At 40.4% G+C, this 27,866-nt stretch overlaps 1 protein-coding gene and 1 long non-coding RNA gene across 3 annotated transcripts; one reads left to right on the forward strand and one right to left on the reverse strand.

Annotated features, from left to right (window-relative positions):
* Positions 1–6,211: 6,211 nt before the first annotated feature.
* SUMO2 (small ubiquitin like modifier 2) lies at positions 6,212–15,104 on the reverse strand. 2 transcript variants are annotated; one of them, XM_081575217.1, is made up of 4 exons: positions 14,995–15,104; positions 13,262–13,393; positions 8,958–9,029; positions 6,212–6,867 (listed from the first exon to the last, which is right to left on the reverse strand). In XM_081575217.1, the coding sequence occupies exons 1-4, from the start codon at positions 15,013–15,015 to the stop codon at positions 6,805–6,807; spliced, it is 288 nt and encodes a 95-aa protein (XP_081431343.1). In that variant the 5' UTR covers positions 15,016–15,104; the 3' UTR covers positions 6,212–6,804. The 2 variants fall into 2 exon arrangements, with proteins under 2 accessions (XP_081431343.1, XP_081431344.1); XM_081575218.1 differs by lacking the exon at positions 8,958–9,029.
* Positions 15,105–15,359: 255 nt separating this feature from the next.
* On the forward strand, positions 15,360–19,266 carry LOC145540572 (uncharacterized). The gene is made up of 2 exons (XR_014078390.1): positions 15,360–17,753; positions 17,818–19,266. It is a non-coding gene; the product is annotated as an uncharacterized LOC145540572 (long non-coding RNA).
* Positions 19,267–27,866: the final 8,600 nt, after the last annotated feature.

Below are 27,866 nucleotides of genomic sequence, written 5' to 3' on the forward strand. Positions count from 1 at the left end.
TTCATTTGCAAAACCAGGATTGTCTAGTATCTAGATGGAGGATGAGATGGTTGGATGGCATCACTGACTCGATGGACATGAGTTTGGGTAAACTCCGGGAGTTGGTGATGGACAGGGAGGCCTGGCGGGCTGCGATTCATGGGGTCGCAAGAAGTCAGACATGACCGAGCGACTGAACTGAACTGAACTGGAGACTCCATAGACCTGAGAAGACTGGATGAGGAAATGGACGTACGGTACCTGTCCTGACATGGCATCAATATGATAGCCATTTTTATTACCAGACTTACTTGGAAAGTAACCACATTTTTCTTTAAACAATCTGCAAGTGGTTTTGTTAAATGAGGGATTTAGACTTGACTCTTAGGGTCCATTTTCACCTAAATTTTTGAGTTTGCACTGGCTTGCCTCATTTCCTCTGGAAACCCAGAAAGCCTATGTTCTGGTTCAGCTTCCTCCCAATTTAAGACACTTGTAGGTCATTTATATCCTTGAGCCCAGGTTTTTTATCTGTAAAATGGGGTTAACAGCAGCTATTCTGTAAGATTTGGAATGAGATAATTAGGGACCCCATCCTGGCTGCGTAACAGAATAATCTATGAGCTTTTGGGGGATTTCTGGATACAGGATACAGCAATGGATATCTGGAATAAGTTAAACAGACAATTCTCATTTACATATAGCTTGGGCTGAGAACCTTTGCTTCAAAGGTAAGGAATCAGTTCCAAGAGAATCCTTTTTAATCTAATCTGATTTATGAAGAGTAAATTCACATAAAACAGACATCTGATTAAAGCCATCTGAGGTCTGTTTGGAACATTCTTTGTATTTTACAGTAAACACTGCTAGAAATTTCCAGAATAACTAGCCTTCCTATTTACTTGTTCACATACTTAACACTGAGTTGGTCAAAAAGCTCATTCGGATTTTTCCATAAGCTGTTTTGGAAAAAACCGAAGAATTTTTGGCCAACCCAATAGTTTTGACCAAATTACCGTACTTCACTTTCTGCTGCAAAATTGAGATTTGGGGTAAAAGATACGATATGTAGCTCTGCTATAATCTTTGCTTCAGATGACAAACTAAGTTGAAAATGGGACTAATCAAATTACATTTTTCCCCCAAAGATCAACACAGATCAGGATCAAAAGATGCAAAAGGATGGGACGATGCGAATATCTGCTTATCAAGTCATGAAGGCCTATCATTATGATTTTTAAAATACACACAAGGGTCTGTATCAATACGAAATTTGCTTCAAATTCTCAGGTTAACCTAAAAATCTAAATAGAAGACACATGAAATCGTGTTAACAAGGAATGATCTCACAGCTATTTCAGGACCTACAGCAGTGTTTTTAAACTTTTATGAAGCAGAATCCAAATATATAAAATAGATTAACAGAACTCTGGCTCTCTCTGCTTCCCCATCCTTGGCCACTTTCTACTTGGTCCTCCTCTTCTTGCACAACCTCAGGGTTCCATGAAACTTTAAAATCACTGACCTATATGCATGTCCATTTTCACCTGCTTTTTAAATACAGTTAATATTAGAATGAGCAGTTGCCTCCACTTCTTTTTCAGCAGTAAATACTCTTCAGCTTCCTGCAGTCCCAACTGCCACTTCCCTACTATATCCATTTGTACTAGTCTTCCATTTTAATTCACTTCAGGAAGCCTGGCAGTCAGCTTTCCCAATAGGTCTTTTGTTTGTTGGCATCAGGTCCTAGTTTTACTTGCAGAATGTGGGATTGAACCCAGGCCCCCTGCATTAGCCACTCAACTACCAGGGAAGTCCCCCCAAAAGATTTTTTTGGCCACTTCACCCAGCATGCATAACTTCCACAACCAGGGATCAAACCTGTGGCCTTTGCAGTGGAAACTCAATCTTTAACCACTGGATCACCAGGCTTTTGTAAACCCAATATTCTTAGAAATTCCTTAGAACACAATCTATTGTTCTGAAGCATGTGGTAAAAAAAATCTTTACTATTTAAAAGATGTCAAAAAATGATTAAGGCCCTAATAAATTTTTATTTGGACAGGAATCCTGCTGCTTTTTACATTTGTTGCTGAGGGTGTGGACAGTTTTATCCAAGTATGCAATGTACAACTTAAAATAGAAAAATCTGCTAGTACTACTTGTGCCTATTAAAGATAATAAGTAAATTTTCACCAAACACAAGAAATGCAGTAACATAGCATCTCTTCATCCTCACACACTGGTTTGTGTCTTGAATGGTACCAGCTTTCCCATTACCAGGTAAACTGAGTCACCCATAATTTCAACTTGTCCCTATTTATTCCAAAATGCCAGAGGAAATGGGCAATCTACATAGCCTCCTTACTGGAATTTATTCCACCTAGATTCTGCAATTGGGTTTGAACCAACCTCTTGAATAGTGTCTTTCACTGTGATCCAATACACATATATTAGGTTGAACCATATGACACTGCAGATATCTATTTTTGATCTACGTGAATAACAATTACATGTTTAACCATATACTTTAATACATACTCTTAATGTTTTCTATTCCTTATTACTAAAAGGAAATACTGGTCATGGGCTTCTGAACTTGGTTGAGTGACTTAATTAATGAACGGCCCAACTACAAGTTTCACTTTCAACCCCTACTGCAGCATGCCCCATAAGTATATCACTCATACATACATTCTGCATCCATCACTCCTAGAGCCAAATTTAGTATGCATCTGTCCATTCTTTTCTTAGCTGCATCCTCACCACACAAAAAAAGAAAAAGGCAGACCAATGCCACCGAGAGAAAAACAGCCCAAGGAGTTTATTTTCTCTTAAAACTCATTTGCCATTAAGTAAATCAAATGAACCAACCTAGAGGCCTCAAATATGGAAAATGGCTTTGTCATATTCTTGCCTTCTCTTTCTCTGACATGCCCTCTGGTCATTCTGAAATACAGAGGAAGAGAACAGTTCCTATTTCCCTATTTTTTTCCTCCTCCTCTCATACTAAGAGCTGAATAAGATTGTGATTTTTGTCTTCTTTCCCCAATCGCAAGTTTTCTATTTAATTAAAAAAAACAAAATCTAAACAATCAATCCTGTTGTAAGGTGAATTTAACCTCTTTTACAAAAGTAATCACTAAAATTACAAATATCAAGTAACTTAAAAGGGTATGCCCAGAAAACGGGACAATTCTTCTTAGTATTCCATATTCTGTAACTTGTTGCAAAATGAGCCACATAATACTTCTTAAAGTATCCAGTGCAAAGAAAACTATTACATGGAAATTCTTGGACTTTTCACAAAGGCCCTAAGGGCATAGGAAATCCTAAAATGAGCTCATACATAGTCACATGTCACTGCTTACAGGGAAATAACACTCCACATTCCAAATAACAGATTGAATTCCTAACCTGTTTATATACTCTGTTCTAATTATGTTCCACTATTTTCATTAGTTAACCACTACACATACCAATCTCAGTACAAAACACATATATTTCTTACTAAATCCTGGGCTAACCCTCAAATCATCACCCAGATTAAAAAAATGTTGAAGCATCTTGTGGATGGGTCCTTTATCTTGAGGATTGTTTCTCCTTTAAGGCTGGTTAGGGCACAGTTTAGTATTAAGCATTTATTCAAACACCTAAAGAGACAAAGATGACATTCAGTTTCTGAAATGAAAAGAAAGTACAGGCCAATTGGTAGGGATTATGGTATTCAGTTGACACCCCAGGCAGAGCCCTTACTTCATACTGAAAATAATTTTTATTTAAAATTAAACATGGAACTTCCCTGGTGGTCGTGGCTAAGATTCTGCCTTCCAATGCAGGGGACACAGGTTTGAACCCTAGGCAGGGACCCAAGATCCCACATGCCATGGAGCAGCTAAGCCCAAGAGCCACACTGAGCCCTCGTGCTCCAAACCCGTGTGCCAGAACTAGAGAGTCAGCGCGCTGCAACTACTGAGCCCCTCTGCCACAACTTGAGTCTGTGCACCTCACAGAAAGATCCTGCATGATGCAACTAAGACAAATACATAAAATTACCGAGTTCAGCACATGGAAGGGATTGTTAGACAGCTAAAACATCTTACTTAATGTTTACCATGCAGTGCTTGGCTCTCAAGAGTTGTGAGAATGCTTCTCAATTCCATATTGCACTGAAAATATATTTCTGGGGGTAGGGCCCAGGCACTGGTACTTTTTAAAAGCTCACCAGGGTATTCTAATGCAAAACCATGATCCAGTCAGTCATATTTAAAAGCAGCATCATTCCAACTCAAAAATAACCCTCTGTGGCACAGCTGGCCCTCTCCAATACCCCATAGCCCCCATGAAGATCTTGGAAAAACTTTCCAATGGGCCTCCCTCAAATCCTGGGATTCCATCATCTTACAGACCTCCTTGTGTCACAATCCCCTACATAATCACACACTGACTCAAGTCTCCAGTTTCTCCTTAAACTGTTTACTTCTTCCTGTTCCATCCAACCTCACGCTCTTTAGACACAATGTAACCTACTCACCCAATTAATTTCCATGAAATCATGAAGAAGAAAAACAATGAGCCAAATAACTTGATACTCTTATTTCTGAAAAGTTGCTAATACCTTTTGTTTCGAGTTCAAAAGCAGCTAGTATGAAGGCTTCCCAGGTGGCGCTAAAGGTTAACAACCCACTTGCCAATGTAGGAGATGCAAGAGACTGGGGTTCAATCCCTGGGCTGGGAAGATGGCTGGGGAAGAAAATGGCAACCCACTCCAGTATTCTTGCCTGGAGAACCCCATGGACAAAGCCTGAAGGGCTACAGTCCATGGGGTCACAGAGTCAGACAGGACTGAACCTATACAGACTGGGTTCACTTAGATACCATTTGCTACTTCTGAGATACAAACATGTGGACTATGTAAGCACAGCAAGAAAGTGTTTAGCAAAACTATCCTAACAGTTAACCAAAACAGCAGTATAACTCCCATCACTTGAACCTCTCCTCCCAAGCCAAAAAAATTAAAATGCTACAATTACTTTTAGCATTTTCAACAATTCGCTTATTTTCAAAGTCTTAAAAAGAATCCTTCCTTAATAAAGTTCTCGGGCTTGAATTTCAATTCTAACTTTACCTTTGGGGACAACAAAATTCCACTACTTAATAGTACCTAGGACAACAAGAGAAATGTACTCACCTAATCTAAGAATTCTTGGGGGCAGGCTTCTCACATTATTTCACAATATAAATTGTAAAAACAGGTTGGCACACTACACATACAGGAAAATAAAAACTTCAGTTGATTTAATTTACAAATACAGTCAAGAACCTATGCAATTCCCGCTGTCTCTCGGAAAGCTCATTCACTATAGAAACGGGGAATATAAGACAGACCACATTGCAACAGAATAGAGTACATGATAGTTCATGCCGTCTTCATTCAAAAGGCCCCAATTAGGCAGTAAGGGTGGGAATTCAGTTTCTTGAGAACCATTGTTGGAAAACTCGATTAAGTCATCAGAAAACCTATCTCGAGTCCCAGTTCTATAGCCATCTATTACTAACTGTGGGACAGATTACCCTCTGGACCTCAGCCTTCTCATATTTAAAACAGGGTTAGAATTAGATAGTCTTTACATCTTTCCAGCTCCAATATTCTATTTATTGGTTCTGTAGTTGTTTTCTTTCCCTATACATTTGAATTTAAAAACTGTAGTGATCTGCATATTTAATTGCTATAAGAATGTATATATATAGGTAAAAATGTTTTCTGTCACTTAAGATCCTTAAATAAGGAACAAAAACTCTCTTTTAGGTTAGCGAGTATTTACCATCAGACAAAATGAAGATTAGAATGGTGAAGTGTGATAGTGTGATACATCAGCAGAGTCAGCAAAATTAGAACTTTTTCCTAGCTCTGTGTACTAATCAGCTCTGCCTTAGGTAGTGGTTACAAAAAAGAATACTTGAGAGTAAACCCACAACACTAGGACCCAATTTTTTGCTAGTAAAAGTTGCATACTTGGAACTGACTAAACTTTCTGAACGGAGGCTGAAGCATTCCTTGCTAGTCATTTATATAATTTTGTTATTCTTTGTTTTGCATTAGTTTGTCAGAAATGCAAAGTAGCTTTATTTCTTCCTTGAAATGTTACTTTCAGCAGGCCTATTCAGGTCATGTTTTTCTCTAAGCTTCAACTTTCTATTTAACATTCCTCAGAATAAAGAAAACAGCTCATTTTAAACAAGAAGTTTATTTAAACAACAAGACGCTTGACTTGAAGGGAAAACTATCTAGGATTCATTTCTTTTAGAGTAATTTATCCCTACTTAAAGACAGATTGCCCTACATGTAACAGCTACGTACAAAAAAGTTATAAAATTGTCCTTGGTTTTACAATGATAAATGAAAAACATTAAAATTCTCCAATCGAACAAGGTATGCAAGAGTTTTTATGTTGTTCTTTTTTTTGTTAAACAGTGAGAGCAAAATAACTTACTGGAATATAAAGATAAGAGCTGATGAGCATGCCACTAATGGAGAAAAGGGGGTATTTTCACAGAATCAGTATTTTTCCCCATCCCATCTCCATTTGATGTCAATCAAAACATACCATTGGCCATTTAGTTAAAAAAAAAATGCAATATGCTTGTGCACATACACCAGTTACTTTATGTACAATAAAGGAATGGGGAAGGGGAAAATGAAAGAATAGAGAAACTATACTGTAGTAGTCAGGATGTGGTGGAACCAAATTGCAGTTTTCTAATTGAGAATGTCTTCTTGGTCTGGAGGAACAGAATTCTGGAGTAAAGTAGCAGGTTCCCTTTTTAGTAGACACCTCCTGTCTGCTGCTGGAATACATCAATTGTATCTTCATCTTCCATCTCCAACTAGCATAAATGAGAAAAAATAATCCACCATTGGTTACTCAGTTCTTAAAATGTTTAACTATCAGACTTAAATATCCTGAATAAGTTCTACCCCTTCCAGTGTTATTTCAGATGTCCCACAGCTTAAAGTAGCATTAGACTTAGGTTTGAATAATTTTTCACTTGGTGTCTTTTATTAACGTTATAGAAAACTGAGTTTTTAAGTTAAAAAATGAGTATGACCATGAGTTAAATCATCTCATCTTTCATTACTGAAAATAAAAGTGATGTGTATGAAGGATCTCAATGCAATGTTTAGATGAGCAAAAACCTGAAAATAACCAAATTATCAAAAACCCAAAGAAATATGGTACATGCATACATGAAATACCACATAGCTATTAAAGAATAAGCAGATTTACACATGCAGAAAAGGAAATATCCTTTAGAGACAGTATTAGGCTAAAAAACAAATTTAAAAACCAGGCATCAAATACCATATAGTATTACATTTGTATACATATTTTTAATTTTGTGTAAATGTATGTACAACAGGAATATATCCTTGCCTATGTACAAAACAGTGGTTACCACTGTGCAGTAAGGAAAGGCATATGGGAAAAATAGACTTGTTAAAATCAAAAGGGAACTATTTCTAATGAAGTTGAAATATAGTACAAGTAGGGCTAAAGTATTAAAATATTAATAAGTCTCAATTCTCTATTTGTAAAATGGAGTATCATTCAGTTATAAGAATTCAGTAAGTCAAAGAAAGTATCTAAGAAAATGGTAAGTGCATTAACAATTATACTGCTGTTAAAACTGGCTGCTAAGATGGTCTAATTTATACAATTCTGCTACTTAATAAATACTGGAAGAACAATTCTAAAATGAGTTAGTTTTATTCTAAAACAAATTCAATTCCAAATACTAAAATGGTCAATTCCAAATTCAATTTGAAGATTTTATAAATGCAGTTGTGAATAAACCTTCCCCAGGTTTAATTATTTGCAGTTAGCATAACAGACAAGTTCCAGAACTTTTTGGTGGTGGGTGAGAGTTTCAAAAAACAGAAAATACATTATCATCAGAGCCCAGCATAATGGTTTAATTCTTTTAAAACCATCAAACTGGTCTTCAGCCTATCCACTAAAGTGAAACTACTGAAATGTTTTTAAATTTTATAGTGAAAGTTTAAATGCCTTTGAAGGATACAGGAGAGCTTTTTCTCTCATTCAAGAGAATTCAGCTCCTCCTTGTGGCTACACACTATAATTGCTTCTTAGAGACTCACCTTCAGAAAATAGACTGTGAAATTTTTGAAGATGATCAACAAAACAAAATCTAGATGTTCTGGTTCACTCATATTTATAACTTCCTATTTTTTACTGGGGTGATAAATTCAAAAGTACAAGGGGTCCAATTTAAATTTCTGCTATCAACTTTTTTTCCCCAAAACTGAAGTCTTAAACTGAATTTCAGAAGGTAAAAAGAAACAAAGACAAAAAATTTCTGCTACAGAAGGTAGCCCAGTCAATCCCCTACAAACTGACAGAATAACTGAGGTTATACGTAGAGATTAAGGGATCAAACAATTAAGGGTTTGGAAAGAGACCTACTATCAACAGCCTTATGAAACACAAGCCATCAAGAGACTTGCAGTCAGAGCCTCTAGATTCCCTTCAGTTCAGAAATATACATAATCAAGACTTCAGGAGGAGCTAAAATGGCTAGAATAGCCAATCAATCACTTGTGAGAAACCCTGAGTATGATTTAAGTTGCACTAATGAAAACAGAAGGAAAACAACAATCTGAAGCAACAGACAGGAATTTTAATTATTTTCTTCCAAATGATGCTGGCAAGAGGAAAACTTGGATTAAAATAAAATGACCTACTAGCTTTACTAAGTGATAAGTAGATATTAAAAAACCACTGGCACTTCCTGAATTTATTCCTATTTTTCTTTTTGTTCCCCTTTGGCCATATTTTACATAGCTTTGAACTCTGGTGAAGAACTATACTCCAATGACTAGAAGTTCACAAATTAACAAAGCTGTCGAGAAAATTATGAACACATTGGTTTTCAAGTTAGCACAAAGAGATTTTTACCTGTGCAGGTGTGTCTGTTTCATTGATTGGCTGCCCGTCAAATCGGAATCTGATCTGCCTCATTGACAAACCCTGGACAAAGAGTTTAAAAGCAATAAGAATGCAAAGAAACAGTTAAGATTATGTTAAGGTTTCCATATTGGTTAAATCATTTGGGGTGATTTTTACTTTCTCTAAACTATAGTATGTTTTTCATTCTATTACCAGACCTTAACTAATAAATTCTATTACTAGGGTTTAACTTCAAGAAATTTTTATGTGCATTTAAGGAGATAAATGAGCCTAAAGATGCAACTTTCTGCAAAGGGGACTCCAATGTTTAACTTATTCAAGAATTACCTACCTGTCACAGGGGTGGGAAAGGAGCAAAATAGTGAAGCTGTTGGTAACTGCAGCCAAATGAGAACAAGATAGGAAAATAAAGTATCTTTGGAGGTATGCTGTGAATATATTAACTAGAAAAATAGCTTTCTTGGAAGCGTCTTCCACAAAGTCGTTCCTGTATCATGCACAAATTACAAACTATAACTCTTGTTACACAAACTCTTTGCTTTAATATTTAAGAGAAAATTAAACTGAGTTCCTAGGACTAAAAATATTGAGATCAAGTATTCCATAAACACTTGTTTAACACCTGTATTCCCTTATTCAACAAGGATTCACTGAATTGGTCTTTAAAACTACCTGTTATAACACACTGCCTTCCTTTAAAACTCTAGTCTTTGACACATGCCACCCACTTCCAGACTAGTCCTTGTCTTGAGGAACACAAGCAATCCCCCACTAGGTAGGTGACAGCCATAACCTAATTCATTCCTCATGACTTTCAAATTTAGTTTGTGATTACACAAAGCAACCAAGAATCTAATGCCAAGCTATTACTACTATTACATATTTACAAACACTAGATTGGAGACTATTGCGTCAACAAAACACCTTCTATATGCTATGTTCTTCCCTCACTACATCAACTGATAAGGACATAAGGTCAATGGTGACCATTCAAAATAAGGACGGGGGAGGGGGAAGGCAGGGCCAGGAGAACAGAAGCAAATTGTACTCCTTTATTGCCACCTTCTTATGCTTTTCCTTATCAATAAAAGCTTTTATTTTGCTAGAGATCAAAAGTCCAAAATTCAGGAAATTGGCTTTTAAGATTCCATAAACTATGTAAATTTAAACAATGAATTTACACTAAACCAGTATTTGGTTTTCTCTTATGTATAAATCTCAACATTGAGCTTTGGAGTTGTGCCCCAGAAGAGCTGCATGAGGCTATTTCTACATGTTCCCACTTCTTCATTTCACAAAAATGAACTGGACTAAACCAATTATTCTGGGCTCTCTGAAACCACTTGACACCCTAGAAAACAGCTAGGGTGAGGGTGAATTTACACTAGAATGGAACACTATGCTCTCTGTCATTTAGCTGAAGGATCTGCGGCTGATATCAAGTGGGCAAACTAATTCTACGTGTGAATGAAAAACTTAATTTAGAAACCAACCTCTAGAGATACTGGTCTGAATCTCTATCATTTTATAAGCATTTGAACACATGCTACAAGCCAGTACTGGTCCAGGATCTAGAGAAACAGTGAACAAAATAGCCCTATGCTCATGGAGCTTACATTTTAGTGCAGAGACAGGTAAATACAATAATCAATGAAAAAAGACATCAAAACAAACAAAAAAGACAACTGAGTGAACAAGGGCACTTTGAAATCAGAGAGGTCCCTGAGGTAGCAACCAAGTGTAGAGTAAAAATGATTGAGAGCTCAGCACTATCCGGTACAAATACAGTGTGAGCCATACATGTAATTTTAAGTTTTCTAGCTGCCACAACAGAAAGTTAAAAATAAATAAGTAAAAGCTTAATAAAAATGTTTTAACTCAACATAATTAAAATACTATCATTTCAACATACAATCAACATTTTAAAAATTGAACCTTTTGTCATACTGAGTCTCCAAAATCTGGCATTTACTTTATACTCTGCAGCACATCTCAATTTGGACTAGCCACATTTCAAGTGGTAATTGGTCACACATGGCTTGTGGCTACTGTACTGGGCCAAGTTTAGAACAGAACTGGGTGATGGATTTCGAGTTATGATGCATCATCAAGGAATATCCTAAGGTTTGGGCAACTAGATGTAAAATGATGCTATTTACTGAGTGGGAACACCACAGAGATTTCTAGTAGAATCACAGGTCCTCTTTTGCATGTTTAGTCTGAGATGCCTAGTAGGTATTCACTGGGACTCCTCCAGGGATCCAATGCCAAATGAGTGTATTAGAAAGTAAATATGAGCATTCAATTAAAACCTTGATAGGAAATTCTTGGGTCTTCTTCCTCACCTGCCAAAAAATTTAAGCTCTGCAAATTAGATGGGATAAACACTGAGTCTGTTTTAAAATAACACGCACCACACTTAGAAAGCAGGGACTCAGTCCTCTTCCTTAGAACCAGAGAAACCACTTGAAAAGAAAACAGGGACCTTCTTTCACTCAAAACTTTGAGGTTACCCCCAATTTAAGAGGAAAATGGGAATAAACATCTTTCCAAATTCTTCCTGGATACTATCTTCAAATCATATTTGCATTCCAACGGATATGCAGTAGAATTATATTCTTTATGGATTGCCAATGTTTTTTCCTCTAATACAAAGTAAGAGTGGCCTCAATACGTTTAGTCAAATATAATCCCAATCTTATGCCTAATAACTGAGAAAAATCAAAGAAAACTTTAATCTGGGCAGTACAGTAGATTTACTTTAACACAGAAGGAAGACTAAAAAATCCTTGATTGACCCACTAACTGACCTTATAGGACAATTCCCTATAAAAGGAAAATCTGGAATACAGAAGATGTGCTTTACTCTTTCTGGGACACAGTATAATGCCCCAGCGTGTATGCATCTCGCAAAAACAATATATACGTAAACTGTTAATTGTTAATCTAGGGGGTAGACTCATGGGTATTCAATGTATCTTTCTCTAAGTTCAAAAATTTTCAGTCCAGTTTTCAATGAAAGCTAAAATGTAATAGTAATCAGAGAAAAGTTAGGCATGATATGCAGAGAATTTTGCTAAAAGTTACCAAATCTAAGCATGAGTTTCTATTTTGTATCAGGTTGTGCTACATTTCTATTTTGTATCAGGTTGTGCTACATAAAAGTTCCACCTTTTAAAATTCCCCTGTAACCTGAAGGGGTATTACTGTTAAAACACTGTAGATACTCTTTAGCATAATTAATAAGTATGTATTTACTAACTGTTACAGGATTTAACCAACATGCTTCAAATAAAAGTACACTGAAGGGCGTATCTTTGTAAAGAATTATGAAAAAGATTACCTATATAGATAAAAAATTATAATCACAGTATTCTCTGTTATATAAGTAAATTAGGCATAAAATAAAGCTTCAAACTCAAAAGAAGTCTTCGGTTTCTTTAAAAAGCCTTTCAATGTCATAAAGGAGACCCAAGTATCAACTTGAATTCAATCTCCCAACTTGTAGAGGCACCCCTCCAAACTTGTAGAGATTTTAACTTTATTTTGAACCTATTTTTAGGAGGTGAATGTACAATGTAGATAAACTGTTTTAATCTAACAAAATAATTTTCCAAACTTTTATATGTTATTCACCCAAGGTCAAGCAAGAAAAATACTTACTGTTGGATTAACTGATCTACTAGTTTCTGCTATACTTCCAAAAGTCAACTTTAAAGTTGCCTTGTAGTACTACAGACTCAACATCACAAAAGGAAGCTTCTTTGTCTTAAAGCTCACATTTACCTCCTAGCATCTGTTGATTTCTACTTCCTCTTCTTGATGTAAAAAATGGACTATTTTCTGAGTAAAATTCAAATGTCTTTAATATAGGAATGTTTACGCCTGACCTCTACTATAAGTGTAAAAAGAAAATATTACAATTTTACATGCTTCAGAAAATTTGCAATGTCCTTAAACTCACATTTAATTTTATTTCCAAGTTGGTTAAAATACTTGAAATACACTGTTTCAACACAAGACAAATTTTAAATTGTCAAAAAAGGGCCTGACAAGAATGCATTATGGCACAGAACCAGAATCATGTATATTAACCATCTTAAGGGGTTTCATGGAAAATCAACAAACCAAGTGTAATGTAAAACTCTGATATGTCAAGTATATAAGTGTATATATATATTCTACCAAAAACAATCTATTGTTATATTATGCTGGTTTCTATTTCTCAAGAAAATGTTTGTGTTTTTTAAAATCCGTTTTATTCAGAGGAAGTACACATGTCAGTTCCTCACCTGTCGTTCACAATAGGCTTTCATTAGTTTACTAAGTGGTGTATGCCTCTTAATCTTAAACTGCACCACAGAACCATCCTGCCCCGCCACCTTCAAATTAATATGATCGTTGTTCTCAGTCTTGACTCCTTCCTGTTGGAAAAAAAAAAATTAAAGTATAATTTGGAAAATGTGAAAGACAAACACCTTTTAAAGAAGCAGCAGCCCAAGTCACTTCAGAAATCAACAGGTTTCTCATTCTGTATGACAACAGAGCATACAGCTGTTTTCAGCTGCTGAAATCAATCTGAAAGATGAGAAATCCTGAAGCAACAATATTAAATAGCTGTCGCAGAAAGAGAAAAGCAGCCTACCTCCAATACTATCAGTATCAACGATCGATTTTTAAAGATGTACCCCCCTTCAATTTACTGCAATGCCCTTTTGATTCTGAGTTTTAAAAAATGACATCTCCCAAAATATATCTTTGCTCTAAAACGATTAAAAACAAGCATCCTTTCTCCTTTTAACGTGCTTTGAGTACACAATGCAAGAAACAAAAATCTAGAGCTTGCAATTCAAAACTCATCACAAAGCTCATTAAAAAGTTAGCAAATTAAGTTTACTAACAAATCTCAAACTACATTAAAAAAACAAACACCTGAGGAATATCCTTTGATTCTCTCCGAAGCAACAGTAATAACTTGGAACCACTATTATTGTTCGCCTCTATGAGCAGCTTCATTTTTGTTTATTTTTAGTTAAGAGCTTTTTCTCCACTCCCCTCTGTTGTCATGAGTCAAATGCACAGTTTTATTCCAAGTCTTCCTCGTAGATTTCGACAAAATCTTAAGTTCACCAAAATCAAGTGCAGAAAAAATTCTGTAGCCCCTAAACCACTTCAGAAGGGAAGGGGATGGCGGGGGGTGGGGGTCACAAAACAAACCAAAAGAAAGTCCCGTGTGCCAGGAAGAAGTGTGCGCCCTAGTCCTCCAGGGAAAAGACTGGTGCCTCAAAACTCACGTTAAAAAAGTTAAGCCCTGCAAAGTCTCTCTGCTCGTACATCTGCCTCCAACTTCTCCAAACCACATGGTGTCGGCAAGCTAAGGGTTACTTGGCACCCAGAGAAAAGCCCCTGCCCATCCCGACAAAAAATGTGGGAAATACTCCTCGGGAATCCCCCAACCCTTGCCCCTCAGGACGGCCCGACGGGCATCCGACTTCCAACCCATCGGCAGCCCATTGATTCGCCCCGAGCCCTCAGCCGGCCAGTGCGGCCCGGGGCAGGGGTCCCCAGATGCCTGCGGCCCCCACCCCCGAGCGGGGAAGCCCTGGGCCGAGGGAACTCCTCGCCACCGCAGAGGCGGCAACACCCGCCCAGGCGTGGGGTCCGCCGAGGGTGGGGACATCGCGCGCCCTAACGCCCCTCGTCACGCGCGCCCGGCCAACCGGGCCCGAGAAGCCCCGCTCGCGGCCGGTGGGCCCGCGGGTGTCCGCGATTCGCCCGCCCAACTCGCGCCCGGCGCGCACTCCGAGGCGGCCGGGGGCGGGGGAGGGCGGCGGGGCCTCCTCCCGCGCGGGCGGGAGGAAGAGGGGAGGGAGGAAAATGGCGCGGAGCGCCGGGGCCTGAGCCGCGGCCGCCCCATGGGGGGCCCGGGAAGGCGCGGGGAGCCCGCGGCGGGCTCAGGCCGGACCCCGGCCCGCGCCGTGACCCCGGCCGCACGGCGAGGCGCGGAGGCCGGCGCCGAGCTCACCTTGGGCTTTTCGTCCGCCATGGCGAGCGCCGGAGTCTCCTCAGCTGCCGCTTCACAAAAGAGGTACCAGGTCCGCACGGAACGAGCACACAAGCAGCACCAGGAGCGGCAGAAGAAGGAGGCGGCAGCGGTGGAGGAGGGAGAGGGCGCGCGCACGTCGTGCGCTCCCTCCCCCCACCCTGCGTGCGCGAGCCCGAGTCACCGAGGCTCCTCATTGGCTGCCGCCTCGCGGGAGCGCGCAACGCTTACATAACCACCCCCAACCCCCGCCCCGCGCCGCCCCAGCCTGGCCCCGGCGCCCGCCAGGCCGGCGGGAAGAGGCGCGGACACGCGCACCCGGCCCGCCGCGGGGGCGCGCCTGGCTCTGGGCGGGGCTGTATTGTCCTCCTTCTGTGGTGGAGCTTAATCAAAATGGCTTCCAGCTGGTCCTCGGTGAGGACAAGGAGGCTCGAGGCCTAGACGTGAGAGACAAGCCGGGGAAGGCAGACTGACTAGACGAGGCAGGGGGAGCCAAAATCAAAGCCCCAGCACGAGGTTCGGGGAAAAGAACCTCTCATTCGGTGGCCCAAATGCAGCTTTCCTCTGGATGAGAGGAACATCACACTTCCTCTCAGTCAGCCTCTCATCCCTCGAATTTTAAAGCTTCAGCCTCAGCCCACTTCCCACTAGGCTCGTGCTTTAGTGCTTTGACTACTTCTGTCCTGCTGGAAATCCGTACTTTGACTAGCTGAGGAAAAAAGGTTCAGCCTACAAACTCCTTACTCATGGCCTGGCTCCCAACTTCCAAGAGGATAAATAGCATCCATCAAAGAAAAGTACCAGATATCTAGCTTCCAAACCAGTCGATCGTTTTCTCCTTCCGTCAGTTTCAGAAATAGAAGTAGGTCCTTCGCATCTTAAGAACAATCCTGACATCTGTGCCCTGCTTCTCTCCATAGGTTTTATTGATTATTTCTTTTGCCCTGTATTTTCCTCCATTCCCTGGTTAGTGTAGGAAAAAACTCTCATTTCTAGTTCCATCTAAAGTTACCACCGTATCTCTCTCCGTTCTTGGCCCAACGTCTTGAAAAAAATGTCCATGCCAGCTGTCTCCACTCCCTCACCTCCTACTCACTCCTCAATCCACTGCAATCTGGTGCCGTCCCCATGGCTCCACTGAAACTGCTCTCTACAAGGTCACCAACGACTTTCCTGCTGAATCCAGGATGCTTCCCGGTTCCTCACTCCTTGAACTCCCTCCTTGTGACTTTGTGTTGTGACTCTGGCCTGGCCTTGATCCCTTTGCACTTTTTTTTTTCTTTCTCAGCCCTTCCCTTAAATGTTCCTTGGATTTTGTTCTGAACCTGTTCCTTTCCCCATTCTGTTACCTCTCCTGGGATGATTTCACACCACTTCTATTACCATCTATTTGCTAATGATTCTCAAGTCTAGATTCTAATCCAGACCTTTCTCCAAACTTTCAGCCTATAAATACAACTGACTTCTGAACATCTCCACTTGAATGTCCAGAGGCACCTCTAACTCAGCCAGTCTCAACTAAAATTCCTCAATTTACTTTTCAGACCAGCTCCTTTCTTTCAAGTTCTCAGGTCACTGTATGATGCACCATTACAACATTACTTTAAGGCAAAAAGCCAGGCGGCATCCTTGACCCCTTCACATACTTCCCGTACAGTCAATCCCCAAGTCGTGTCTATTCCCCCTTTCAAATACCTGTCAAATCTACCTACTTCTTGTCTATTCTACCTACGTACTTCTCTTCAGCCTCTGTCCAGTCTTTGCTTCCCTGGTGGCTCACACAGTAAAGCATCTGCCTGCAATGCAGGAGACCCGAGTTCGAACCCTGGATTGGGAAGATCCCCTGGAGAAGAGAATGGCAACCCACTCCAGTATTCTTGTCTGTCCAGTCTTTGGGCTCTATTCCATTTGCTGAGCTTTCCAGCTGGTCCTCCAAGGTGAAGAGGAGGCTTGAGGCCTTAGATGTAGGACAGGCCAAGAAAGGCAGATTGATCAGGGCAGGCAGTGGAAGCCTAAGTTCAACTCAAGTCTCCCAGGGCTACTGATCTTTCGGTTTTAAGTTGTGCCCCAACTGGGTTTGAATATTTAAGTAAATCAGAATCATCTAAGGTTTTTTGTTGTTTTGGTTTTTGGCCACACCTTGGGGTATGCAGCATCTAGTTCCCGGACCAGAGATTGAATTCAAGACCCCTGCAGTGGAAGTCTGGGAGTCTTAGCCACTAGACCGACCACCAGGGAAGTCCCTAAGGTGCTAGTTTAAATGCATATTCTCAGGCAGTATGGCTCTGGGAACCCTCTTTCTTAAGCATTTTTTCCCCTTAATTTTTGGCTGTGCCATACAGCATGTGGGATCTCAGTTCCCTGACCAAGGATCAAACTTGTGCCCCCTGCAGTGGAAGTGAGGTGTCTTAACCACTGGACTGCCAAGGAAGTCCCAAGGGAATCCCTCTTTCTTAACAAGCTTCCCTGGTGATTCTTAAGCACACTAAAGCCCCAGAACCCCAAACCATTTTAAAATAAAAACAAAATAAAAGAAGTTTCTGCCACTCCTTGTTTCAGTGGCAATCTTCTGCCTTATGGGATAAAGTTCAAAATTCATATAAGACCTACAAAGCCCTTTGAGAGTTAATCCAGACTCATCATTTCCTCCTCAGAGTCTCTGCTTCAGTCATAATCAATTACTTGGAGTGTCCTGAATGTACCTGCTCTCTCTCAACTCTAAGCTTTTGTGCATTTTTGATGTGTAAAGATTCACTGAATGACTGACTAATTGAAACTATCACTGTGCATAAGATCCTGTGCTAGGCATTGGGCAGACAAAGTCCCCATCTCAAATAACTTATAATTTTGTCCAGGGTGTGGGGGGGGATCAGACTGTGGTAGGGAGGGGAGGCAATATACAAGAAGTGAAAGGAGAAGAGAACCAACTGCACTGTGTCAGGCAGTGAGTGGGGCTTTACTAATATTAGTTCTTTTCCTCCTTTTACAAACCTATCCAAGTGTATTAGTATTTATTTACTCCTGAGGCTCAAAAAGAGTTAATAATTTGCGCATTATCACACATCTGGCAAATAGTGTTGACTGAGCTCCTATTATATGCCAGGGAATGAAGGAGTTAGGTACTGTGCCAGTTCCTGTAGAGAAAGAAAAAGAGGTGCTATCCTTGCTCTCCTGAACCAAGGTCTTTTTGTTGTTGTTGTTCAGTGGCTAAGTCATGTCCAACTCTTTGCAACCCCATGGACTTCAGCACATCTGTCCTTCACTATTTCCCACAGTTTGCTCAAACTCTTGTCTGTTGAGTTGATGAAGCTATCCAACCATCTCATCCTCTGCCACTCCCTTCTCCTTTTGCCTTCAGTCTTTCCCAGCATCAGGGTCTTTTCCAATGAATCAGCTCTTTGCATCAGGTGGCCAAAGTACTGGAGCTTCAGCTTCAGCATCAGTCCTTCTAATGAATATCCAGGGTTGATTTCCTTTTGATTGACTGGTTTGATCTTGCAGTTCAAGGAACTCTCTCAAGAGTCTTCTCCAGCACCACAATTCAAAAGCATCAATTCTTCAGCGCTCAGCCTTCTTTATGGTCCAGTTCTCATATCCATACATAACTGACATGACTACAGGAAAAACCATAGCTTCGACTACACAAACCTTTGTCTGCAGTAATGTCTCTGCTTTTTAATATGCTGTCTAGGTTTGTCATAGCTTTCCTTTCAAGGAGCAAGCATCTTTTAATATTTTTTAAAATATTTATTTGGCTATACCAGGTCTTCCCTGGTGGCTCAGCTGGTAAAGAATCCACCTGCAATGGGGGAGACCTGGGTTTGATCCCTGGGTTGTGAAGATCCCCAAGAGAAGGGAAAGGCTACCCACTCCAGTATTCTGGCCTGGAGAATTCCATGGACTGTATAGTCCATGGGGTTGCAAAGAGTCAGACATGACTGAGTGACTTTCACGTTGCATTGTTGGGCTTCCCTGGTAGCTCAATCAGTAAAGAATCTGCCTGGAATGCAGGAGACCCAGGTTCGATTCCTGGGTCAGGAAGATACCCTGGAGAAGGAGATGGCAACCCACTTTAGTATTCTTGCCTGGAGAATCCCATGGACAGAGGAGACTGGCTACAGTCTATGGAATTGCAATATTCGAACACAACTTAGCAACTAAAACCAAACACCAGGTCTTAGTTGCAGCATGTGGGATCTAGTTCCCTTACCAGGATTGAACCTGGGCTCCCTGCATCGTAAGCGTGGAGTCTTAAGCCACTGGACCACCAGAGAAATCCCTGATCCCAGGTCTTCTATTGCCATCACACATCTTCCCAGGTTTATAAGATGGCAGAAACGTCAAAGAGGAACATGTCACATTAAACTTACACTTAGTAAAATGTGGGGGACTCCAATAATCAAATGGTTGTTTAGTTGTTAGCTTCAAGGTGACAGGTGGGTCCTACCGTATCATCCCTCCCTTCTAAAGTTCTGCTAAATTACAAAAATCACCTTCAGGCAAAGGAGGAGCTCTATAAAAAGTAGTTAAGCTAATTCAAACATGCGAACAATACATGTTCCAATGACAACTGGAATTCTGTGAGCTGAGCCTAGGGAATCTACTAAAACTGAATACTGAGAGTCTCTGCATCTTCCAGGGGAAACAAATTGTGAAAAAATAGAAATTTCCCAACGTTAAGTTTTTCCCTCTATCATTTTCATAGGAATGGGAAGTTTGGGGGGAGGCTGTGCACTGGAAAAGGGTGCTTTGGGGAGAGAAAGTGCATGGAGTAGTATACATAGAAAAACAGTGGCAAACCTTAATTGAGTGATTACTATGTGGGGATTCTGTTCTAAGCCTTTAATCCTCACAAAGCCTGTATTATTATTCTTCCCACTTTACAGGTGAAGAAACTGAGCTTGAACTCAGTTTCAACTCAGCTTGAAGTGGTAGATCCAGCAGACCTGAGACTTTCTGACTCAGAGCCCAGACAAGAGTTTGACTACTCCAGGATTGCATCCAGGGCCCAGTGGAAGGCCTCAGAGAGATCAAAATGTGCAGGAAAAAAGTCCTAGAATAGTGGTGTGAGCACAAGTCAAGTTGTTTTGACTTATTTATATATACATACATATATATATATACAATTTTATTTATTTTTGGCTGCGCTGGGTCTTTGCTGCTGCACGAGCTTTCCTCTAGTTGCAGAGAGCAGGGGCTACTCTCTAGTTGCAGAGAGCACAGGCTTCTCATTGCAGTAGCTTCTCTTGTGGAGCACAAACTCTAGGGTGCACGGGCTTCAGTAGCTACAGCATGTGGCTCAGTTGCTTTGCGGCATGTGGGATCTTCCTGATCTAGGGATCGAACCTGTCTCTCCTGCATTGGCAGGATTCTTTCCACTGAGCCACCTGGGAAGCCCCAGGAATAATGAGTACTCAATTCTTGATTACTGCAGGAAATCTGAAGACAACATCACAGAATCTCTCGTGGAAACCTTCCAGCTTTCTACCCTTGGATCATGGCAAAGAAGATGGGACCCAAGCTTGCACCAGCAGTCAAAGCCAAGAAGCTGGTACATTTCACTTTAAATGTATCAGCTGGGGTATTAAATGTAGGGAAATATTGTTCCATTTCACAGTACAGTCGCTGAAATTTTTTTATTGAAGTATAGTTAATTTACAATGTTATGTTAGTTTCAAGTGTACAGCAAAGTGATTCAGTTATATATGTGTATGTTCTTTAGATTTTTTTCTGTTACAGGTTATTACAAGGTATTGAGTATAGTTCTCTGTGCTATATAGCAGATCCTTATTGCTTACCTATTTTATACACATTAGTGTGTATGCATGCATTAGTGTATATATGTTAATCCAAAACTCCTGGTTTGTTCCCCCTCCTTGCTATTCCCTTTGTTAACCATAAGTTTGTTTTCTATGTCTGTGAGTCTATTTCTGTTTTGTAAGTTCATTTTTATTGGTGTTTAAGATTCCACATGTAAGTGAAGGGCTTCCTTGGTGGCTCAGACAGTAAAGAATCTGCCTGATATATTTGTCTTTCTCTGACTTAATATGATAATCTGTAGATATATTCATATTGCTGCAAATGGCATTATTTCACTATTTTTTATAGCTCAGTAATATTCCATCACTGAATATTAATATATACATTGCACAAACCTAACTTAATGAATGGTCCTGTAAGCTTTTTGAGGGCAGGTATTGTCACTTTTCAATTTCATAGTCTGCAAATATCAAGTTCCTGACAGCAAGTGATTGATACATGTTCACTGACTTATTTTTGCAATAGTAACCTAGTACTTGGCATGAGAATACCAAAAATGCTTAATTTAGGGTTCCTGTCAGGTATTCTAACAGGAATGCAATCTTTACACTGGTATGACAATTGCAAGTTCTTCTAATCCTGTGAAATGCTCCAATCCTACTCCTCTGTCCATTACTGGATTCAGGAAGGACCTGTTGTGTTTCATAAGATGAACAGAAACAGACTGAACAAAGTTTATATTTTGCAATTGTGCCAAACATAGATAATAGCTGTACTCTTCAAGCTCCTGTCTGTGATTGATTACTCTCACCCTAAGGTAGGGAAGGCAGAGTTGGAAGGATGGTTCTCAAAGGATGGTCCCTTGGGCAACATCACTTGGGAACTTGTTAGAAGTACAAATTCTAATAGATTCTGGGCCTTAGCCCAGACCTACTGAGTTAGAAGTTCTGGGGAAAGAGTACAAGAATCAGTGGCTTAGTAAGCACTCCAGATAATTCTGAAGTTTACTAAAGTTTGAGAACCACAGGGCTAGAGCAGCTTTAACTCCATTTCTCAGTTGAAGTCTTATGTACACTAGTATGGCTATAAAGTTGCTTGCTCCTTGGAATAAAAGTTATGACCAATCTAGACAGCATACTAAAAAGCAGAGATGTTACTTTGCCAACAAAGGTCTGTCTAGTCAAAGCTATGTTTTTTCCAGTAGTCATGTATGGATGTGAGAGTTGGACTATAAAGAAAGCTAAGCACCGAAGAATTAATGCTTTTGAACTGTGGTGTTGAAGAAGACTTTTGAGAGTCCCTTGGATTTCAAGGAGATCCAACCAGTCCATCCTAAAGGAAATCAGTCCTGACTATTCGTTGGAAAGACTGACGCTAAAGCTGCAACTCCAACACTTTGGCCACCTGATGCAAAGAACTGACTCATTTGAAAAGACCCTGGTGCTGGGGAAGATTGAAGGTGGGAGGAGAAGGGGATGACAGAGGATGAGATGGTTGGATGGCATCACTAACTCGATGGACGTGAGTTTGAGTCAACTCCGGGAATTGGCGATGGACAGGGAGGCCTGGCATGCAGCAGTCCATGGGGTCGCAAAGAGTCAGACATGACTGAGTGACTGAACTGAACTGATGGCTATAATACAGGTTTTTTACAAAATGGCCTTATTCATGTATGTGTGCATATGTATCTACATTTGTATTTAAAATATTTATCAGTAAAATATTTTTTAAAGAATAAAAAATTTTAATTCACATTCCCATAAGGCAACACTTAATTTCTAATCCTTATCCACATGTAAACTTCTTCACATAATTGTAGAAAGTTTTAATTTGGTCTTAAATTTTTAAAAATTTAAAATTATGTGGTAAACATGCTAAAAGATAATGTTTTCTTTTTTATTTTTTAAAAGCATTTATTTGGCTGTGTCCAATCTTAGTTGCAGCACACAGGATCTCCGATCTTCAATCTTCATTGTGGCAGGCAAGTTCTTTTTCTTCAGTTGTGATGTGTGGGATCTAGTTCCCTGAACAGGCATCAAACCCCAGCCACCTGCATTAGATTAGGGTTACCTGGACCACCCTATTTATTATCAATGGTTGTCTGAGGTGGCCTTATAAATAGCTGAGAAAAGAAGAGAGGCGAAAGGTAAAGGAGAAAAGGAAAGTATACTCATCTGAATGTAGAGTTCCAAAGAAAAGCAAGGAGAGATAAGAAAGCCTTCCTAAGTGAACAATGCAAAGAAATAGAGGAAAACAATAGAATAGGAAAGACTAGAGATCCCTTCAAGAAAATTAGAGATACCAAGGGAATAAATCATGCAAAGATGGGCACAATAAAGGACAGAAACGGTATGAGCCTAACAGAAGCAGAAGATATTAAGAAGAGGTGGCAAGAATACACAGAAAGTGAAAAGTGAAAGTGAAAGTTGCTCAGTTGTGTCTCTTTGCGACCCCATGGACTGTGTAGTCCATGGAATTCTCCAGGCCAGAATACTGGAGTGGGTAGCCTTTCCCTTCTCCTGGGGATCTTCCCAACCCAGGGATCCAACCCAGGTCTCCCGTATTGCAGGCGGATTCTATACCATTGAGCCATTTGGGAAGCAGAAGAACTATACAAAAAAAACTTAATGACCCACATAACCACGATAGTGTGATCACTCACCTAGAGCCAGATATTTTGGAGTGTGAAGTCAAGTGGGCCTTAGGAAGTATCACTACGAACAAAGCTAGAGGAGGTGATGGAATTCCAGCTGAGCTATTTCAAATCCTAAAAGATGATGCTGTTAAAGTGCTTCACTCAATATGCCAGCAAATTTGGAAAACTCAGCAGTGGCCACAGGACTGGAAAAGGTCAGTTTTGATTCCAATCTCAAAGAAGGGCAGTGCCAAAGAATGTCCAAACTACCGCACAACTGCACTCAATTCACATGCTATTTATTATTAAATAGTCCCTATTTATTATTGTCTTTTTTTTTTCAAAAAATTTTAAAAGTCTTTACTGATTTTGTTACAATATTGATTCTGTTCTATGTTTTGGTCCTTTTGTCATGAGGCATGTGGAATCTTAGCTTCCTGACCAGGAATCAAACCTGCACTCCCTGCATTGGAAGGTGAAGCCTTAGCCACTGGACCGCCAGGGAAACCCCCTATTTATTATTATCTTTTGGTTCCACCTCAGGGCTTGTGGGTTATTAGTTTCTTGACCAGGGATTGAATCCAGGCCCTAGGCAGTAAAACTGCGGAGTCTTAACCACTGGATCACCAAAGAATTTCCAAGATAACTTTTTTCCAATTATGAGAGTAATAATACCCATTCTTGTCAGTCTTTTTTTCTACATAAATAGTGATAGCTTTTACTATTTTTTTTACAAAATGGAGAAAAATTTTAATTAAACTTTATTGTGGACTTCCCTGTTGGTCCAGTGGTTAAGAATCAGCCTGCAAATGCAGAGGACAGGGGTTCCATCCCTGGTCAGGGAAGATACCACATGCCGAAGGGCAATTAAGCCCAGTTTCAGAAAGCTGAAACTACTGAGCCCACGCACCACAACTACTGAAGACTGGGGTGCTCTAGAGTCGGTGCTGTGCAACAGGAGAAGCCACCGCAAAGGGAAGTCTGTGCAAAGCAACTATAATAGAGTAGCCCCCACTCACCACAAAAGACCTAGGGCAGCAAAAAATTAAATAAATAAAATTTAAAAATAAATAAGACTTTACTGAATTTTATCTTTATAAACATTTGCTATAATTACCTTTTCCACGCGCCTGTGTGCGCTCAGTTGTGTCAGACTCTCTGCGACCCCATGGACTGTAGCAAGCCAGGCTCCTCTGTCTATGGGATTCTCCAGGCAAGAATACGAGTGGGTTGCCATTTCCTTCTCCAGGGGATCCTCCCGACCCTGGGATTGAATCGGCATCTAGCTGCATTGGCAGGTGGATTCTTTACCACCAAGCCACCTGGGAAGTCTTATCTGCTTCCTTTTAATTACCTCTTAATGGCTGTATAATCCTTCTCTAACTGTGAGATATTTGTTACTTCCCTTTTTTTGGTTACTATTCAAATGTCTCTTGATTATTTCCTGGAAGTGAAATCATGTGAGGAAAAAGAAGGACTTCCCTGGCGACCCAGTCGTTAACACTCAGCCTTCCCATGCAGGGGTGCAGGTTTGTCCCCAGTCAGGGAGCTGGGACTCTGCATGCCTTGCGGCCAAAATACCAAAACATAAAACAAAAGCAACGACGTAACAAATTCAAAGAAGAATTTTAAAATGGTTCACATAAAAAAAAAAAGTTAAAAAAATTTCTTGACTTTTCCATGTTCTTATCAGTCTTTGTAACTCTTCTGAATAGGTGAATATTTCATTGATAAAACTATACTTAACTGGGTTGTTTCTCTCTTCCGGTGGTTGAATATCTATGCCAGTAGCTCTTAAAAGAGGTGATTTTGGGGTACTCTTTCTGCCCCCTTCTGATGCCTATGTCAGAAGCTTTCTCTATCCCTTTTATACTTTAATAAACTCTATTGCACAAAAGCTCTGAGAGATCAAGCCTCGTCTCTAGCCCCGGATTGAATTCCTCTCCTCCGGAGGCCAAGAATCCCGGCTGTTTTTTCGTGATTCAGCAAACAACCTTTCATCTTGGGGGCTCATCCAGGATTCTTCAGGACAAGGATTATGTAACAACAATGTATCCTGCCTGAAGACAGTCTCTGGATTAAACTTTCTGGCTAAAAAAAAAAAAAAAAAAAAAAAAAGAGGTGATTTTGCCCCCAAGGGGACACTAGGAATACCTAGAGACTTTTTTCTCCCTTCCAGTTTTATTGAGATATAATTGACACAACAGCAGTATACAGAATAATGACTTGACTTACATGTATCATGAAATGAGGACCCCAATAGGTTTACTGAACATCTGTCATAAACATACAAAATTAAAGAAATAGAAATTGTTTTCCTTGTGATGAGAACTCTTAGGATTTATTCTCATAACAACTTTCATATGTAACATACAGCAGTGATAATTACATTTGTCATGTTGTACATTACATCCCTAGTACTTACTTATAACTGGAATTTTGTATCTTTTGACTGTCTTCATCCAGTCCTCATACCTCCATCTTCTAGAGACGTTTTTGGTTGTCACAGCTGACAAAGGGTATTATTAGCATCTACCGAATAGAGGTTAGAGATTCTGCTCAACAGCCTGCAGTGAACAGGACAGCTCTGTTTTGTCACTCAAGTTACTTTTTTTCTCAGGTCTTCTTCTGAGGATGGTTTTTCCTTCTGGTCTTTCATGTTTACCAGAATAATTTTTTTTTTTTGTCTTATATTGGAGTGCAATAGATTAACAGCCTTCCCCTAGTGGCTCATTGGTAAAGACTCCACCTGCAATGCAGGAGATGCAAAAGAAGCGGATTCAACCTTGGGTTGGGAAGATTCCCCCGGAGAAGGAAATGGCAACCCCCACCAGTATTCTTGCCTGGGAACTCCCTTGGACAGAGGTGCCTGGAGGGCTACAGTCCAGAGGGTGGCAAAGGGTTGGACATGACTGAGTGACTGTACACACACAGTTGATTAGCAACGTGTTACTTTCAGGTGTACGAAGTGATTCAGTAGCAAAGTGATTCAGTTATATGTATACATGTATCTCTTCCTTTTCAAATTCTTTTCAGAATAATTTTTTTCTGGAGGAAAATCAATATCTTATTACGCTTGGCTTTAACTTCACTTCTGATGCTTTAAAAATTTTGAATAGTCAGAGCAGCCATAATAGCCAGTTTTTAAAAACTGATTTATCTGCTACCGAGAGTTTATTTTACATTTGGAAACTATTAGGCCTCTTTTCACCCACTAGAAAATGGATATGACTTTGTAATTTCTCATAGCCACCCCAATGGTGTCAAAAATGCTCAGATCAGAGAAACTTTGTGAAACATTTGGAAAATGCAGCAAGACATAGATGGTAGAACAGTGTGGAATTTTGTGTGAAACTACATTAAATTTCATCCTATGGATGGCTGACTTCAGAGATACAGATTTGAGGAAAATTATGATAACCACAGGATTTTTCTCCCTTTACTAAAATGTGTGTATCTCAAAAGAACAAACTATTGGGGTGACAGGGTTTTCCTAACATTCCAAGTCATCTTATTTCTACTATTCAAATAGGTCGTTGAGAATCATCTCAGTGAAGGAAGTGCTTCCCCAAGTAAATTACTGAAAATTTGTCTTATTTTCATATCAAATTTCTTTTCTAGATCATAAGAGCTGCTACATTTTCAGGCACCATTTCCAAAGGTTTAAGATACCGAATTAGTTCCAGTTTGTTAAAAAAAAAAATCGCTTATTTGGGAATTTAGAACCAGTAATATTCTCTTCTTTGTATGTGTATGCATTTGTAAATATGGCACTCACAAAATAACTCCTTTAGGTCACCGAAGCACTTTTGAGGTTTTCCATAACAAGACCTGGGATTCGAATTCCCTGATTTGATTTTTTTCTCCTGCTTTTCTTTGGTGAGATAACAAATCAGTTGTTCAGTTGCTAAGCCGCGTTCGACTCTTGCGTCTCCATGAACTGTAGTCCGCCAGGCTCCTCTGTCCATGGGATTTTCCCAGGCAAGAGTACTGGAGAGGGTTGCCATTTTCTTCTCTAGGGGATCTTTCCCACCCAGGGATCGAACCCGCGTCTACGGATTCTTGACCACTGAGCCACCTGGGAAGCCCATAACAAACCAGTGTTTGTGTTCAACTGAGCCCAGGGGGTCTCCATTTCCCAGCTGTTTCAGCTGCATCAGTCTCGTTCCCCCCCGTCCCCCGCCCATGCCTCTGGAGCCTTTTGGGGTAGGGGCTGGCGACGAATACCTTCGTACACAAGCCCGATGGGCCAACGGGGCTCCTGCCATGGAAAAAGCAGCGGCGCCGACGACGCGAGCCTGCAGACCAAGGCGCGGGAAGGAAAGCCAGGCTCGGCAGAGGTGGTGAGCTCGCTCCCGCCGGGGCCAAGCCGAGCGCTCGCCCTCGGCCGCGCACGCGCAGCCGCCTCCCCGCCGCTCCCGCCGTCTCCAGGGGGCCTTCCCTCCGCCTGGCTCAGGGG

This window comes from Giraffa tippelskirchi, chromosome 3 (assembly GCF_054371585.1).
Source record: "Giraffa tippelskirchi isolate mGirTip1 chromosome 3, T2T-mGirTip1v1.2.pri, whole genome shotgun sequence".
Lineage (NCBI taxonomy): Eukaryota > Metazoa > Chordata > Mammalia > Artiodactyla > Giraffidae > Giraffa > Giraffa tippelskirchi.

Excerpts from the sequence above, each read along its gene's own strand:
- SUMO2 (XM_081575217.1), bottom strand. The coding sequence starts at position 15,015 with ATGGCGGACGAAAAGCCCAAG. Across the intron at positions 13,394-14,994 it reads TGGCGGACGAAAAGCCCAAG|GAAGGAGTCAAGACTGAGAA; the intron begins GTGAGCTCGGCG and ends TTTTTCCAACAG. Across the intron at positions 9,030-13,261 it reads AAGCCTATTGTGAACGACAG|GGTTTGTCAATGAGGCAGAT; the intron begins GTGAGGAACTGA and ends CTCTTTGTCCAG.